The sequence below is a fragment of the Cherax quadricarinatus genome, chromosome 75 (genome assembly GCF_038502225.1).
Source record: "Cherax quadricarinatus isolate ZL_2023a chromosome 75, ASM3850222v1, whole genome shotgun sequence".
NCBI classification, from domain to species: Eukaryota; Metazoa; Arthropoda; class Malacostraca; order Decapoda; family Parastacidae; genus Cherax; species Cherax quadricarinatus.
The window spans coordinates 10,109,034-10,127,547 of NC_091366.1; the positions used below are offsets into that span (position 1 = coordinate 10,109,034).

Here is an 18,514-nt window from a genome sequence, read left to right on the forward strand (position 1 = left end):
CGAAAAGTACCTTGAAATTGAGCTCAAAGTACTGGAAATGTTCGATTTTTGCGTAAGTCAAGTTAGTTAATTTTATTAAGTGTATTCTAACCTAACCACTCTGTAATCCAGTAGACTCGGTAATCTGGCACACTACAGGTCCCAGTGATGTCGGATTTGTGATGGAGGACCTGTATTACAAATTATTATTGCAAGTTGTTATAATCATAATAAAGAAGCATTAAACCCACAGTTGTTATACATAGAGTGAAGGCATACGAAAGGAATATTTATATACAGTTATTCCCCAGTGTTTGATTAGAGAAAAAGTTATTCTTCTGACACTCCTACAGAGCTGCTTTGTGAACAAATCTCATATCTGTCAATTTTTATTCTGTGGGTGTATGTATAATGTTTATATGCTATGTAATGTGTTTCTTATATAATTTTGAAGAAAATATCATAGATGGATTAATGAAAATGTCTTTATTAACATAAAATAAGACATTTAATGTGCCCAAGAGAAATTATTACATAGTATTACTATGTTGAAAAAAAAAAAAATTACTATGTACCTACATGGCATCACAGTGTGTAAGTATATTTAGGTACAGGTACACATAAGCATAATTATCTGAGTACATATAAAATAGGTTGGTAGACAGCAACCGCCCAGGGAGGTACTACCATCCTACCAAGTGAGTGTAAAACGAAAGCCTGTAATTGTTTTACGTGATGGTAGGATTGCTGGTGTCCTTTTTTCTGTTTCAACGTGCAAGATTTCAGGTACGTCTTGCTACTTCTACTTACACTTAGGTCACACTGCACGTACATGTACAAGCATATATATACATACCCCTCTGGGTTTTCTTCTAGTTTCTTTCTAGTTCTTGTTCTTGTCTATTTCCTCTTATCTCCATGGGAAAGTAGAACAGAATTCTTCCTCCGTAAGCCATGCGTGTCGTAAGAGGCGACTAAAATGCCGGGAGCAAGGGGCTAGTAACCCCTTCTCCTGTATATATTACTAAATTTAAAAGGCAAAACTTTTGCTTTTCCTTTTGGGCCACCCCACCTCAGTGGGATATGGCTGGTACGTTGAAAGAAGAAGACGACATAAAATACTCAATAACTTTAAAACACTTGAAATTTTGGAAAGTTTCCAGACATAATAGATGTGCTCACTGAGAATGTAAACAAACCGGGTGGGGTGCACTGTATTTGAAAGACCACTTGCCATATAACAAATTTTGGTCATAATTTGAAATCGCCGTATTAGTGGAATGCCATAAGGTGAAACGCCGTAAAGCGGGGCCCTACTGTACTCCCACCTGTGAAGCAGTGTTAAACTTGCTATGAATTAGGATAGATGAAAAATAAACAAATACTCCTGGCATGAGGCTAGATAAACATGCTGTAAATTTTGTGTTGTAAGTTCCAAAAATAAGTTTCTGTATTGCAGTTATGCTAGATCTAAGGTATTATACTGACAGGTTGATGACTAAGACACATGGGTATGTATCTTGATGTTTCACTTGCACAGTAGGCCTTACTAATGTAATACAAGGGCATGAAGACTCAGACTTGTTCTAGAGCCATTGGAAGATATGAGATGCAGCAGATAGACATACATGGTCACATGTGAGCTGGGCCCATTAGTGAAGCAGGTCATGATCAGAGCTTTAGCAGTGGACTTGTAGATAATGGAGAGAGATGAGGCAGTTTCACTGTCAGTCCCGTAATATTACAGCTTGCAAGCCAGTGTTGGTCCCATAATACAACGCCAAAATTCTAGCGGCTTCCAGTCTTGTGGGAGATAGCTGGTAGACCTACATATAAGAGAATAGGTCTGAGTGGTCATTGTGTGCAGTATAAAAAGAAATCCTGCAGCACGTAGTGCATAATGAGAAAAAAAAGACCGCTAGTGTTTTTGGTTTTAAAACAGCGACTGTGGTGTATTTTCATATGGTATTTATGGTTGTATTTTCGTTTTCTTGGTCTCATTTGATAGAATGAAAGTTATATTACAGAAATAGATGATTTTGAATGGTTTACAGACTAAAAGTACCTTGAAATTGAGCTCAGAGTAGCAGAAATGTTCAATTTTTGCCAATGTTTAAGAGTAAAGAAATCACATCACACGGCCAATACTTGTCAACTGGTGCGTTTAATATACATGTACTTTCACAAATGTACTGATATTATTTATGTCATTTTTACAATAATGCAGTAGTCTGCATAACTAAATATTCTATTTTTTGTGAGAATAAAAATTAAAAATGGAAAGCAAGTGTAATATAATACATTAGTAATGAACAGAGAAAATATTTTAGTGCTAGGAATATTTGCATTGTTAATTCTGGACCCTATTTTGAAGATGGCTTTCCTTGAATTTTGTATTTTGCTGGCCAAATTACCAATTTCTGATCACTTTATTGGGTAGTTGAAATAGGTAAATGGGCAGTTTCTTGTACTCAGTCGATAGAAGAAAAGGAGTTCTAGTGAAATAGCTGAGTTTGGTCAACTGGAACAATGGAATTGGCTGAAAATAGGGCTTAAAGTGGGCGAAATCGCCGATGTGTAAATATCGCTGAGACCGCTACTTCGCGAGAGCGTAATTCCGTAAGTTTTCTATCAAATTTCACACTTTTGGTTTCATTGCTATCTAGAAAAGATTATAATTTCATTTTTATATATATATATATATATATATATATATATATATATATATATATATATAGGTAGTAGGTTGGTAGACAGCAACCACCCAGGGAGGTACTACTGTCCTGCCAAGTGAGTGTAAAACGAAAGCCTGTAATTGTTTTACATGATGGTAGGATTGCTGATGTCTTTTGTTTGTCTCATAAATATGCAAGATTACAGGCATATCTTGCTACTTCTACTTACACTTAGGTCACACTACACATACATATACACATTTATTCATACACACTCATCTGAGTTTTCTTTGATTTTATCTTAATAGTTCTTGGTCTTATTAATTTTCCTTTTATATCCATGGGGAAGTGGAATAAGAATCTTTCCTCCGTAAGCCATGCGTGTTGTAAAAGTCAACTAAAATGCCGGGAACAATGGGCTAGTAACCCCTTTTCCTGTAAAGATTACTAAAAAGAATAAGAAGAAGAAAATTGTCAAAGTGGGAAGTCTGAATGTGCGTGGATGTTGTGCAGATGATAAGAAAGAGATGATTGTGGATGTTATGAATGAGAAGAAGCTGGATGTCCTGGCTTTAAGTGAAACAAAGCTGAAGGGGGTGGGAGAGTTTCAGTGGAGAGGAATAAATGGGATTAGGTCAGGGGTTTCAAATAGAGTTAGAGCTAAAGAAGGAGTAGCAATAATGTTGAAGGATAAGCTATGGCAGGAAAAGAGGGACTATAAATGTATTAATTCAAGGATTATGTGGAGTAAAATAAAGATTGGATGTGAAAAGTGGGTTATAATAAGCGTGTATGCACCTGGAGAAGAGAGAAGTGTAGAGGAGAGAGAGAGATTTTGGGAAATGTTGAGTGAATGCGTGGGGAGTTTTGAATCAAGTGTGAGAGTAATGGTGGTTGGGGATTTCAATGCTAAAGTGGGTAAAAATGTTATGGAGGGAGTAGTAGGTAAATTTGGGGTGCCAGGGGTAAATGTAAATGGGGAGCCTTTAATTGAGCTATGTGTAGAAAGAAATTTGGTAATAAGTAATACATATTTTATGAAAAAGAGGATAAATAAATATACAAGGTATGATGTAGCACGTAATGAAAGTAGTTTATTAGATTATGTATTGGTGGATAAAAGGTTGATGGGTAGGCTCCAGGATGTACATGTTTATAGAGGGGCAACTGATATATCGGATCATTATTTAGTTGTAGCTACAGTTAGAGTAAGAGGTAGATGGGAAAAGAGGAAGGTGGCAACAACAAGTAAGAGGGAGGTGAAAGTGTATAAACTAAGGGAGGAGGAAGTTCGGGCGAGATATAAGCGACTATTGGCAGAAAGGTGGGATAGTGCAAAGATGAGTAATGGGGGGGTTGAAGAGGGTTGGAATAGTTTTAAAAATGCAGTATTAGAATGTGGGGCAGAAGTTTGTGGTTATAGGAGGGTGGGTGCAGGAGGAAAGAGGAGTGATTGGTGGAATGATGAAGTAAAGGGTGTGATAAAAGAGAAAAAGGTAGCTTATGAGAGGTTTTTACAAAGCAGAAGTGTTATAAGAAGAGCAGAATATATGGAGAGTAAAAGAAAGGTAAAGAGAGTGGTGAGAGAGTGCAAAAGGAGAGCAGATGATAGAGTGGGAGAGGCACTGTCAAGAAATTTTAATGAAAATAAGAAAAAATTTTGGAGTGAGTTAAACAAGTTAAGAAAGCCAAGGGAAAATATGGATTTGTCAGTTAAAAACAGAGTAGGGGAGTTAGTAGATGGGGAGATGGAGGTATTAGGTAGATGGCGAGAATATTTTGAGGAACTTTTAAATGTTAAGGAAGAAACAGAGGCAGTAATTTCATGCACTGGTCAGGGAGGTATACCATCTTTTAGGAGTGAAGAAGAGCAGAATGTAAGTGTGGGGGAGGTACGTGAGGCATTACGTAAAATGAAAGGGGGTAAAGCAGCTGGTACTGATGGGATCATGACAGAAATGTTAAAAGCAGGGGGGGATATAGTGTTGGAGTGGTTGGTACTTTTGTTCAATAAATGTATGAAAGAGGGGAAGGTACCTAGGGATTGGCGGAGAGCATGTATAGTCCCTTTATATAAAGGGAAAGGGGACAAAAGAGACTGTAAAAATTATAGAGGAATAAGCTTACTGAGTATACCAGGAAAAGTGTACGGTAGGGTTATAATTGAAAGAATTAGAGGTAAGACAGAATGTAGGATTGCGGATGAGCAAGGAGGTTTCAGAGTGGGTAGGGGATGTGTAGATCAAGTGTTTACATTGAAGCATATATGTGAACAGTATTTAGATAAAGGTAGGGAAGTTTTTATTGCATTTATGGATTTAGAAAAGGCATATGATAGAGTGGATAGAGGAGCAATGTGGCAGATGTTGCAAGTATATGGAATAGGTGGTAAGTTATTAAATGCTGTAAAGAGTTTTTATGAAGATAGTGAGGCTCAGGTTAGGGTGTGTAGAAGAGAGGGAGACTATTTCCCGGTAAAAGTAGGTCTTAGACAGGGATGTGTAATGTCACCATGGTTGTTTAATATATTTATAGATGGGGTTGTTAAGGAAGTAAATGCTAGGGTGTTTGGGAGAGGGGTGGGATTAAATTATGGGGAATCAAATTCAAAATGGGAATTGACACAGTTACTTTTTGCTGATGATACTGTGCTTATGGGAGATTCTAAAGAAAAATTGCAAAGGTTAGTGGATGAGTTTGGGAATGTGTGTAAAGGTAGAAAGTTGAAAGTGAACATAGAAAAGAGTAAGGTGATGAGGGTGTCAAATGATTTAGATAAAGAAAAATTGGATATCAAATTGGGGAGGAGGAGTATGGAAGAAGTGAATGTTTTCAGATACTTGGGAGTTGACGTGTCGGCGGATGGATTTATGAAGGATGAGGTTAATCATAGAATTGATGAGGGAAAAAAGGTGAGTGGTGCGTTGAGGTATATGTGGAGTCAAAAAACGTTATCTATGGAGGCAAAGAAGGGAATGTATGAAAGTATAGTAGTACCAACACTCTTATATGGGTGTGAAGCTTGGGTGGTAAATGCAGCAGCGAGGAGACGGTTGGAGGCAGTGGAGATGTCCTGTTTAAGGGCAATGTGTGGTGTAAATATTATGCAGAAAATTCGGAGTGTGGAAATTAGGAGAAGGTGTGGAGTTAATAAAAGTATTAGTCAGAGGGCAGAAGAGGGGTTGTTGAGGTGGTTTGGTCATTTAGAGAGAATGGATCAAAGTAGAATGACATGGAAAGCATATAAATCTATAGGGGAAGGAAGGCGGGGTAGGGGTCGTCCTCGAAAGGGTTGGAGAGAGGGGGTAAAGGAGGTTTTGTGGGTAAGGGGCTTGGACTTCCAGCAAGCGTGCGTGAGCGTGTTAGATAGGAGTGAATGGAGACGAATGGTACTTGGGACCTGACGATCTGTTGGAGTGTGAGCAGGGTAATATTTAGTGAAGGGATTCAGGGAAACCGGTTATTTTCATATAGTCGGACTTGAGTCCTGGAAATGGGAAGTACAATGCCTGCACTTTAAAGGAGGGGTTTGGGATATTGGCAGTTTGGAGGGATATGTTGTGTATCTTTATATGTGTATGCTTCTAGACTGTTGTATTCTGAGCACCTCTGCAAAAACAGTGATAATGTGCGAGTGTGGTGAAAGTGTTGAATGATGATGAAAGTATTTTCTTTTTGGGGATTTTCTTTCTTTTTTGGGTCACCCTGCCTCGGTGGGAGACGGCCGACTTGTTGAAAAAAAAAAAATAAAAAAATAAAAAAATATATATATATATATATATATATATATATATATATATATATATATATATATATATATATATATATATATATATATATATATATATATATATATATATATATATATATATATATATATATATATTATATATATATTATATATATATATATATATATATATATATATATATATATATATATATATATATATATATATATATATATATATATATATATATATATATATATATATATATATATATATATATATATATATATATATATATATATATATATATATATATATATATATATATATATATATATATATATATATATATATATATATATATATATATATATATATATAAAATTCTTTGACACTGAGAGCAAGTTTGTGAGCAGGGGTCATGACAGTGACAGGGTTAAGACATAATTAGGCATGTGTGTGGGCAACGAATGGAAGTAGGTCATGTCCATTAAGTGAATGTTGAAGTTCTTAACCTTAGCATTGTTTATTTCTGCTGCTGTAACTCCCTTCCCTGTTGACCATGGCTGGAAGTATTGTACAGTAGGGTATTTTTTTCAGGTCTTTGTACCTGTCTGAAATACTGTTTTGTAATTTTGTACTGCATTCTCATGTTTCTTTAGTTCTGTACAGTACAGCAGAAATTTTGTGCCATAATTCCTTACCTTTTCCATACATTTAAAGAAATGTTTAGGTTTTTTTTTTAGCACACCAATTGTCTCCTGAGGTAGGGTGACCTGAAAAAAAAAAATGCTTTCACTATCACGTTATTACTGTCTTGGAAAAGGCATGTTGAAAGTAAAGCTCAGATGCCCCTCCAAACTGTAGTATCCCCATCCTTCCTTCAGAGAAGAGAGACTGCATGTCCAATTCCAAAGATTCAAGTCAGCTAATCAATTTTTTTAATCCCTTCATAAATGTTTCCTTGCTCACACTCCACCAACACACAAACTCATAGAAACCACTTGCCTTCACTCACTCGTATCTAAGGTGCTTGTTTCAAGTCCAAGCCCATCTCTCACAAAACCACCTTCATCCACTTCCTCCACCCTTTCCTAGGCTGACCTCTACCCCTTTGTCTCCACTACAGATTTATACACCCTCCAAGTTGTCTTATTTTGCTCCATCCTCTGAATGTCCAAACCATGTCAACAACCCCTTCTTAGCCCTCTGAATAATACTTTTAGTAACCCCCCCCCCTCCCTTGTTAATCTCAAAACTAATTATCTGCATAATATTCACACCATACATTACCCTCAGACATAACATCTCCATTGCCCTAAATATTGCTGCTATATTTAGGGCCCATGCTTCACACCCATTTATGAATGTTGGTACCATTATACTCTCATACATTTTCCTTTTTACCTCCATGGGTAATGTTCTTTGTCTCCACAGATGCTTTAATCCACCATCCATCATCCACTTCATAATCCCTTCTTCCAATCTGATATCAAACCTTTCATTACCTAATTTTTCTATTATTGTCATTACCTTGCTCTTTCTTGTGTCGTTGGCAAAAAGCAATTGTGATAACTCCCATTTTGTATTACTCTCTCTTTTAATTCCACATCTCTCCCCCAACACCCTATCATTTGCTTTTTGTAACTCCATTTATGAACATGTTAAACAACCACAGTGACAACATGCATCCCTGTTTAAGGCCTACTTTTACTGGAATATAATCTCCCCATCTCCATACCCTAACCTAAGCCTCACTATCCACATAAAAACTCTTAAATGCTTTAAGAAGTAACTTAGCACCTATTCCATACACTTAAAACAACTGCCACATTGCTTCCCTATCAACCATATCATATGCATTTTCTAATTGTTTGAATTGAGAAATGCAACAAAAAATTCATTACTTTTATCTAAATGTTGTTCACTTATGTGCTTCAATGTAAACACTTGGTCTGGATGCAAAATTAATGCAAAAATTTGTGCATTTCAGGAAAGCATAGATGGCTGCCCCACTGCTGTTTCAGCCTTGTTATTTAAGCCATCATATTTTGTAGAACCAAGAAATAAGTGTGAAATTAAGCTGGGTGTTTGCAGCCAGTTCAAAGGATTACTAGAAGCTATCTTTGAGGTTCGAGTGTCGGACCTTGCCAAGGGTTTAGGAACATCTGCAGCTGCTTCACAAGTCTCAATTCAAACAATTATTGTCTCTGCTAATATTAATGAGCCAGATGTAAGTGTGCCTATTTGTTGATTTCATGGCTGGAAAGTCAATAAAATTTTCTTTGAGGGGAATTACATTAGATACCAACACTAGTGTTGGGTATCACTTAATATAACAGCTACCATAATTTGTCTGCTGCTTATTCTTAGCTAAATAATAGCTCAGCTTCAGTAGGAGTTACTTTGTTAAAATGTAAAAATGCAATTTTATGGACATAATGTCTTACCCAGTGACTTTAAAGACCCTATAGATCCTGCATGCTCCATTTTTTTATATACACTTAATATTCTAATTACATTAATGTTCTGAGTTATCCAGTGTTTCTTCTTATTTTTGTTTGATGTGTACTTGGGAAAATTAAGACAGTTGAAGGTCTTTGGGAAAGCATGGTCTTTGTATGTTGCAATGAGGAAGAAGTTAGATGCATTGAAAATGTTTTGTCCAGAATTATTGGACAGTTGTATGAAACATATAATTAAAAGAGAGGAGCTGAAATATTTTTGTTGCGTGAGATTAATAGACGAAGATCGATTCATAAAGTGTAAAGATCTGGGTTGGATAAAAAATGGTGCAGGAAAAAATCTAGAGTTGGGAGTAGAGTATTAAGAGGAAGGGCTTGATCATCCAGATGTTTGAGGGTCACATTATAGTGGCACTGAGTGGTCCATGGCATTTGGTGCATCAGTGTGTGTGAACAAAGTAATAGCTTGGAAGGTAATTGACAGGCAGCTAAAGAGCAGTGATGGAAGCTTTTTATTTTGGGGCCTCGGCTGGAACTTTCAAGGAATTAGAAAAATGTAATTTTAAAATGCATAATTCTTTTGGCTTTGCTGCAGTGTCTATTGCTTTTGAATGGGGAACTAGTACTACATCTGTTTTTTTTTTTTATGCCTAGTTGTGTTGAGCACTTAATATATGATAGTAAAAACATGTTATCAGGCATTTTAGATGCAGTTGATAATGAAAATACTACTTCTCTTTTCCACCTGCTGGCAATTTTCACTTAACGTATGGAGTTGGAAACCTAGGAGCTGTACAAACAAGACCCTCTTGTTTGCTATGCGTACAGGTCTAGAAAGACAGCTGAAGAATAAGTTATGAGTGTTTCTTTGGGTTAATCTGCCTTCGTTGAAAATAGCTGATGCATTAAAAATAATAATTTCAAAGTTATATTCAACAGTTCCTATGATTATCAGTTGAAATTTAGGAAGTGTAGTACTGTTAAAAGATGAAGTAGAGTTGATGCATACAGCACAAAAAACCTTTACAACAGTTTTTATTTCATAATCCATATCCCAGGGCAGACTAGTCAAGGAAATGAATTATTTGTTAAAGTGCCCTTTATTTAATGTTAGTTATTTCCTCTTTCTAGGGGTTGGGGTGCCTTGATGCTGATGAATGGATCTTGATATATAAAAAAATGGAGCTACCATCCCTTTCATTGTAACAAACCTGATTACCTTTCATCCCATCTGGAGCTGTATTACCCATACACATTTAGTTCTACCCAATGAAAATATAATAAGATTGGTATCCCTGACTCAGGTGCAGCTGACATGTGATGGAGAAGATGTACTAGACTTTGGTGTGGTACCAGAAGGATGCACACTCACTCAAAAAGTAGTTATCATCAATCATTCTCCACAGACTCTTCCAGTGGTATTACTTCTACAACAGGTATTTATAAATTTAAAGAAAATTTTTACTCTATACTGCAGCAATTAAAATCATCCTTAGCTGTTCTATACAGTATGTATACCTTTTTTGTGTGAAGTATATCCTGAGTGGTTCAGTATCATATATAGTTAAAGACAGTGATGGTGATTGTTTGGAAGTAGGTCATCTGGCCTTTTTAATTACATTAGTTACTAGGTAACAAAGTTCAGTTGTTATAAATAAGCTCATGGTATTAGTGTAGACTCCTTGTTGACAAGTACATACTGTAGTCTCAAAACTCTCTGTAGCTGGCTTTGGAGATAGTGAATTTCTTAAAATAAATTTTTCAGCTTTAGCAGCATATAGCTTGAAGGTACACAAAGGTTGATTTAAAGATATTTGCTGTTAAATAATTTTATATTGTATCTTAATTTTTTAAATTTTATTTTCAAATTAGTGTAATTTTTGTTGAAGCCTTAACACAAATTACACAGAACCTTAATGGGCAGATCTCAAGGTAATTTATTATAAGGATGTATAACTTTGGTGTGGAGGAGAAAGGGGACATAATGGGAAATGCTAAGAAGAAATTTTTAAGTACTGCCTTGATCATCCAGTAAGTATGTGTGAGCTTATTAGATGAGAATGTGCAGAGGAAAAAAAAAAAAAAAATATATATGTATATATATATATTACGTAAAATGAAAGGGGGTAAAGCAGCTGGAACTGATGGGATCATGACAGAAATGTTAAAAGCAGGGGGGGATATAGTGTTGGAGTGGTTGGTACTTTTGTTTAATAAATGTATGAAAGAGGGGAAGGTACCTAGGGATTGGCAGAGAGCATGTATAGTCCCTTTATATAAAGGGAAAGGGGACAAAAGAGACTGTAAAAATCAAAGGGTTGGAGAGGGGGTAAAGGAGGTTTTGTAAAGGGGGCTTGGACTTCCAGCAAGGCGGGGCGGGCGGGAAGGAGTGAATGGAGCGGGTATTTGGGACCTGCGACTTTGAGGAGCGGGTAAATTTAGTGAAGGATTGGGAAAACCCGGGTTATTTTCATATAGTCGGACTTGAGTCCTGAAATGGAAGCCAATGCCTGCATTTTAAAAGGGGGGGTTGGGGATATTGGCAGTTTGGGGGATTTTTGGGTATCTTTGTATGTGTATGCTTCTAGACTGTTGTATTCAGCCCCTCTGAAAAAACAGTGATAATGTGCAAGTGTGGGGGAAAGTGTTGAATGATGATAAAAGTATTTTTTTTTTGGGGTTTTTTTTTTTTTGGGTCACCTGCCCGGGGGGAGGGGCCCCGACTTGTTAAAAAAAAAAATATATATACAGGGACCCCCAAAACATGGCATCACATAGCGAAATCTGTACCGCATTTTCGAAAAAATTTTGAAAGATACCGATTAAAAACCCCCAGGGGCCCCCGAGCGCTCCCCAAAGTGCGCCACCCGCCCTTAAATTTGGCCCCCCCTGCCATTGTTTCCCAGCCACCCTCGGTAACATCCCATACACCAATATTTCAAATTTTTACAGTTTTTTTTGGGGCTAAAAAAATGAAGGGGCCCAAGAAAGCTTCTAGTCCCAACCCGAACCAATAAGGGTGAAATTTCCCCATTGAAATGAAGAAAGAGATCATTGATGATGAAAGTGGGGGTTTATCGACCTAGCGTTGCAAAAAAACCCCAATCAACCATCCTACTATTGGGACCAAAAAGACAATCAAGGAAGCTGTTCTTCCCAAAGGTTTAATGGTTTCAAACAAAGATGGTAGGAGGAAGATGTTGAAAAACTCTTATTGGTGGGATAAATGAAAACAGCTAGCAGGAGATAGCGTTTCTCGATCTTTGTGAAAGGCGGGAAGGGGGTGAGGTTTTAAATTTAAAAAAAATCCCTCAATAGTGATGATGTGAGTGAATTTAAAGAAAGGGTTGGTTTGAAAATTTAAAAGGAGGGCATCCATAGTGGGGTAAGGCATGGTGAGGTCCCTTTCGCCCAAAAAGCGCTAAAAAATAGGGCAGGAATTCAAGGGTACATAGACAGTGAAGGACTGAAACCTGAACAAGGAATTTTGGATGAAACAGGCCTGTTCTGGAAAAAAATGCCAAGCAGGACCTACATTACTCAGGGGGAAAACCCCCCAGGACATGTTTTAAAAGACAGGTTTTACTTTGGATGTGTCCAATGCTAGGGGTGTTTAAAAGTTAAGCCTTTTTAGTGTATCACTCTGAAACCCCCACCCTAGGAAAAAGAATGTCCTCAAGGATAATTTGTGTGTGCTGTGGGGGGAAAAAATGGCAGGGGTAAAGGGATTTTTTCATAACTGGTTACACCAGCATTTCCCCCAATGTAAAAGATTACCAACTGAAAAGAAATTAGCCCTTTAAGTCCCTCCTGGTGTTGGACAATGCCCTGGTCATCCCAGGGGGCAGAGCACTTTATGGGGAAAAGGAGTTTCATTAAGGTGAAGTTTTTCCTCCTAATCCCATTTCCTCTCCTGCAGCCATGGACCAGCAGGTTATTGAAAACCAAAAACTGTCAAAAAAGCTCTGTTTGAAAGGTGCTTTGTAGTGACCTCAGAAACTCAACTGACTTAAGAGATTTTTGGGAAACACTTTAATATCCTAAATTGTGTAAACCTTTTAAGGTTTGGGAGGGAGTGACTAAGAAGACCTTGAACTCTGTTTGGGAAGAAACTGTCAGAATGTGTGAAAAGGGATTTAAAGGTTTGAGGCAAACCCCGGAGGATTTTTCCCAGTTGGGGAATCCATTGGGGCATTGGGAAAGCCCTTTGGGGGTTGGAGGTTAGTGGGGGGATGTAAGAGTTGGGGGAGAGGACAATAAAAACTAACCACTGATGAGCGATAGATCAACTTAAGAAAGAGGCCGACGGGGAAACTGGTTCAGAGGGGGGGAGAAAAAATTGAAGAACCTCTACAAAGATAAAGGAAATTTGGCAAAGGGCGAATGCAAATTTTCATGGATGAAAATACCTCACACAGCTATTAAGCCGGTGGTGTTATTACACGACAATGTTGGGAAAAACTTTAGGGAAATCATAAAAGGCGAGAGGACAGGCCACTATGGACAGATATCTTGGAAAGAAGTCCCGTGACCTTTAAGCTGGCCCCAGTGGCATTAAAAAAAGGGGAAATAATAGAAAAGGACTTCACCCAAATCCCAATAAAGGGGTGCCCCCTTTTAAACTTAACCTTTTACCCTTCCTCCTCCCATCCCATCAATCACACAGATCTTCAAAAAAATAAGGTCATTATTTTGCATGCCTTTTCAGTTTGTGTGTATTAAAATTAAACATTTGGGAAAAAATTTTTTTTATATTTTTTGGGGGTCTTTCACATTAATTTTATTTCCCTTATTTTTAGGGGGAAAAATTTATTCCATAACAATTATTTCGATAACAATTACCCTCTTGCAGGTTAAAATCGTTAACCGGGGTCCCCTGTGTATATATATATATATATATATATATTATATACATCTATCTTTGGAACAATTTGAAACCTAATTTACATTCTGCAGGCATGTCCCGACTTTTGTTTTTCCCCCCTCATGGAGGGGGAACGATTCGAATTTGGGAGGACTTGGGATGGGTCAGAAAAATGAGGTGAATCAAAAATTGATGAGGGAAAAGAGTGAGTGGTATTAGGAGTCTGTGGGGACAAAGAACTTTGTCCCTTGGGGGCAAAGGGGGGAAGTTGAGGATAGTTTTACCAACGCCTTTTAGGGGGTGAAGGGGGGTGAATGTTGCAGCGGGAGAAGGCTGGAGGGTGGAATGTCATGTCTGGGGGGCAATGTGTGGGTGAAAATAATGCAGAGAATTGTAGTTTGGAAGTTAGGAGGAGGTGGGGTTAAAAACGGTCCCGAGGGCTAAAGGGGGGGTTTTTGAGGGGTTCGACATGTAGAGAGAATGGAGGGAAAAAGAATGACTTCAAAGGTATCAGTCTGAGGGGAAGGAAGGGGGGTAGGGGCGCCTAGGAAGGGTGGGGGAGGGTAAAAGGGGGTTTTTTGGCGAGGTTGGGCTTCCCCGCAGGCCGGGGGGTTTTTTGATAGGAGTGAATGGAGACAAATGGTTTTAATACTTGACGCTGTTGGGGTGTGAGCAAAATAAACGAAGGTTCAGGAAACGCAGGCCGGACTTTAGTCCTGGGGATGGGGACAGTGCCCACCTGAAGGAGGGGAATGGCAGTTAAAAACGTAGGAAAGCACCCCTTTTGGCAAGACAGTGAGGATGAATGATGGGAAAATTTTTTTTCCCCCTTTCCGGGGGAAAGCCTGTGGATAAAAAAATAAAAATATTTATTTATATATATATATATATATATATATATATATATATATATAATATATATATATATATATATTATATATATTATATAATATTATATATAAAAAATATATATATATATATATATATATATAATATATATATATATATATATATATAATATATATATATATATATTATTTTTTCTTTTAAACACGCCCTATCCCACCATTGGGGGGGCCCAAAAAGGAAAAAAAAAAAAGTTTCTCCTTTCCTTTAGATATAAGGGGGAAAAGCCCCTTTCTCCGGGATTTTATGCCTTTACAACACAATTACGGGGGAAGAAAAATTCCCCCCTTCCCCCTGGAGATGAGGAAATAAAACAAGAACAAAAGCTAGTAAGAAAAAAAGAAAACCCCGAGGGGGGTGTATAAATCTTGTACATGATGTGTAGGGGAATGGAACAGAAAAGCAAGACGCCCCGAAACCTTTTCATTTTTTGGAGACAGAAAAACACCAGCATCCTACCATCTTTTAAAAAAAAAACAGGCTTACGTTTACACTCACTTGGGAGGGGTAGCCTCCTGGGGGTTTCTTTTACCAACCTATTTCAATTATATATATATATATATATATATATATATATATATATATATATATATATATTCTTTCTTTAAAAAGCGTATCCCCGAGGGGGTGGCCCAAAAGGGTAAACAAAGGGTTTTTCCTTTCACATTTAGTATTATACAGGAAAGGGATAGCCCCCCTTTCTCCTGGGATTTTATGCTACAAACCATGGCACGGAGGAAGAATTCTATTCCACTTCCCCATGGAGATAAGAGGGAAAAAAAAAATAAGAACTGAAAAAAATAGAAAAAACCCAGGGGGTGTATATATTGCTTTTACATGATGTGTAGTGTGACCAAGTGTGTAGAAATAGCAAGAATACCGAAATCTTGCATGTTCAGGACAGAAAAAGGGCACCCGCAATCCTACCATCATGTAAAAATTACAGGCTTTGTTTACACTCTTGGCAGGGGGTATATTCTCCTGGGGGGTTCCTACCAACCTACACCATGATATATATATATATATATATATATAAAAAATCCCCTATAGATTTATATGCTTTCCATGTCATTCTACTTTGATCCATTCTCTCTAAATGACCAAACCACCTCAACAACCCCTCTTCTGCCCTCTGACTAATGCTTTTATTAACTCCACACATTCTCCTAATTTCCACACTCCGAATTTTCTGCATAATGTTTACACCATACATTGCCCTTATTTATTATTTTATTTTTTTATTATCACACTGGCCGATTCCCACCAAGGCAGGGTGGCCCGAAAAAGAAAAACTTTCACCATCATTCACTCCATCACTGTCTTGCCAGAAGGGTGCTTTACACTACAGTTTTTAAACTGCAACATTAACACCCCTCCTTCAGAGTGCAGGCACTGCACTTCCCATCTTCAGGACTCAAGTCCGGCCTGCCGGTTTCCCTGAACCCCTTCATAAATGTTACTTTGCTCACACTCCAACAGCACGTCAAGTATTAAAAACCATTCGTCTCCATTCACTCCTATCAAACACGCTCACGCATGCCTGCTGGAAGTCCAAGCCCCTCACACACAAAACCTCCTTTACCCCCTCTCTCCAACCTTTCCTAGGCCGACCTCTACCCCGCCTTCCTTCCACTACAGACTGATACACTCTTGAAGTCATTCTGTTTCGCTCCATTCTCTCTACATGTCCGAACCACCTCAACAACACTTCCTCAGCCCTCTGGACAACAGTTTTGGTAATCCCGCACCTCCTCCTAACTTCCAAACTACGAATTCTCTGCATTTTATTCACACCACACATTGCCCTCAGACATGACATCTCCACTGCCTCCAGCCTTCTCCTCGCTGCAACATTCATCACCCATGCTTCACACCCATATAAGAGTGTTGGTAAAACTATACTCTCATACATTCCCCTCTTTGCCTCCAAGGACAAAGTTCTTTGTCTCCACAGACTCCTAAGTGCACCACTCACCCTTTTCCCCTCATCAATTCTATGATTCACCTCATCCTTCATAGACCCATCCGCTGACACGTCCACTCCCAAATATCTGAATACATTCACCTCCTCCATACTCTCTCCCTCCAATCTGATATCCAATCTTTCATCACCTAATATTTTTGTTATCCTCATAACCTTACTCTTTCCTGTATTCACTTTTAATTTTCTTCTTTTGCACACCCTACCAAATTCATCCACCAATCTCTGCAACTTCTCTTCAGGATCTCCCAAGAGCACAGTGTCATCAGTAAAGAGCAACTGTGACAACTCCCACTTTGTGTGATTCTTTATCTTTTAACTCCACGCCTCTTGTCAAGACCCTCGCATTTACTTCTCTTACAACCCCATCTTCTTCTTCTTCTTTCAACGTACCAGCCGTATCCCACTGAGGTGGGGTGGCCCAAAAGAAAAAACTGAAGTTTCTCCTTTTAAATTTAGTAATATATACAGGAGAAGGGGTTACTAGCCCCTTGCTCCCGGCATTTTAGTCGCCTCTTACGACACGCATGGCTTACAGAGGAAGAATTCTGTTCCACTTCCCCATGGAGAACAACCCCATCTATAAATATATTAAACAACCACGGTGACATCACACATCCTTGTCTAAGGCCTACTTTTACTGGGAAATAATTTCCCTCTTTCCTACATACTCTAACTTGAGCCTCACTATCCTCGTAAAAACTCTTCACTGCTTTCAGTAACCTACCTCCTACACCATACACCTGCATTATAGGTAAGGCTTGGGAAGGAGTGACTTGCAGAACTTTGAATTCTGCTTGGAGAAAATTGTGGCCAGAATGTGTACAATAGAGGGATTTTGAAGGGTTTGGGGCTGACCCTAAGGAGCCTATGCCGGTTGTGGAATCTATTGTGGCACTGGGGAAGTCCATTGGGTTGGAGGTGAGTGGCGAGGATGTGGAAGAGTTGGTGGAGGACCACAGGGAAGAGCTAACCACTGACGAGCTGCAAGAGCTTCATCTGCAACAGCAAGAGATCACAGCTCAGGAAATTGCTGCAGAGGAGGAGGAAGAGAGATGGAGGAAGGTGCCTTCTTCAAAGATTAAGGACATTTGTGCAAAGTGGACTGAAGTGCAAACATTTATGGATGAACTTCACCCTAACAAAGCTGTTGCAGGCCGTAACAGCTTTGTTAGGGTGAAGTTCATCCATAAATGTTTGCACTTCAGTCCACTTTGCACAAATGTCCTTAATCTTTGAAGAAGGCACCTTCCTCCATCTCTCTTCCTCCTCCTCTGCAGCAATTTCCTGAGCTGTGATCTCTTGCTGTTGCAGATGAAGCTCTTGCAGCTCGTCAGTGGTTAGCTCTTCCCTGTGGTCCTCCACCAACTCTTCCACATCCTCGCCACTCACCTCCAACCCAATGGACTTCCCCAGTGCCACAATAGATTCCACAACCGGCATAGGCTCCTTAGGGTCAGCCCCAAACCCTTCAAAATCCCTCTATTGTACACATTCTGGCCACAATTTTCTCCAAGCAGAATTCAAAGTTCTGCAAGTCACTCCTTCCCAAGCCTTACCTATAATGTTTATGCAAGTGAGGATATTGAAATGATCTTTCCAGAACTCTCTTGGGGTCAGTTCAGTGTCTGAGGTCACTTCAAAGCACTTTTGTAACACTGCTTTGGTGTACAGTTTTTTGAAGTTTGAAATGACCTGCTGGTCCATGGGCTGGATGAGAGGAGCTGTATTAGGGGGCAAGAACTTCACCGTGATGAAACTAAACTCCTCCACTATTTGCTCTTCCAAGTCTGGAGGATGAGCAGGAGCATTGTCCATTACCAGGAGGCACTTTAGTGGCAATTTATTTTCCAGGAGGTATTTCTTCACACTGGGGCCAAACACTTCATTAAACCAGTCTAGGAAAATTCCCCT

The 18,514-nt window shown here is 38.6% G+C and overlaps 1 protein-coding gene across 7 annotated transcripts in view; it reads left to right on the forward strand.

Annotated features, from left to right (window-relative positions):
- LOC128691763 (centrosomal protein of 192 kDa-like) overlaps positions 1-18,514 on the forward strand; it is a 124,953-nt gene that overhangs the window by 57,446 nt on the left and 48,993 nt on the right. For all 7 annotated transcript variants that reach the window (XR_011394117.1, XR_011394118.1, XM_070101035.1 and 4 more), the window contains 2 exons: positions 8,378-8,617; positions 10,154-10,285. Coding sequence is in view for 5 of the 7 variants with exons in the window: in XM_070101035.1 (XP_069957136.1) it covers positions 8,378-8,617; positions 10,154-10,285 (372 nt within the window). In the remaining 2 variants the exon portion in view is untranslated. The remainder of the gene's footprint in view (positions 1-8,377; positions 8,618-10,153; positions 10,286-18,514) is intronic.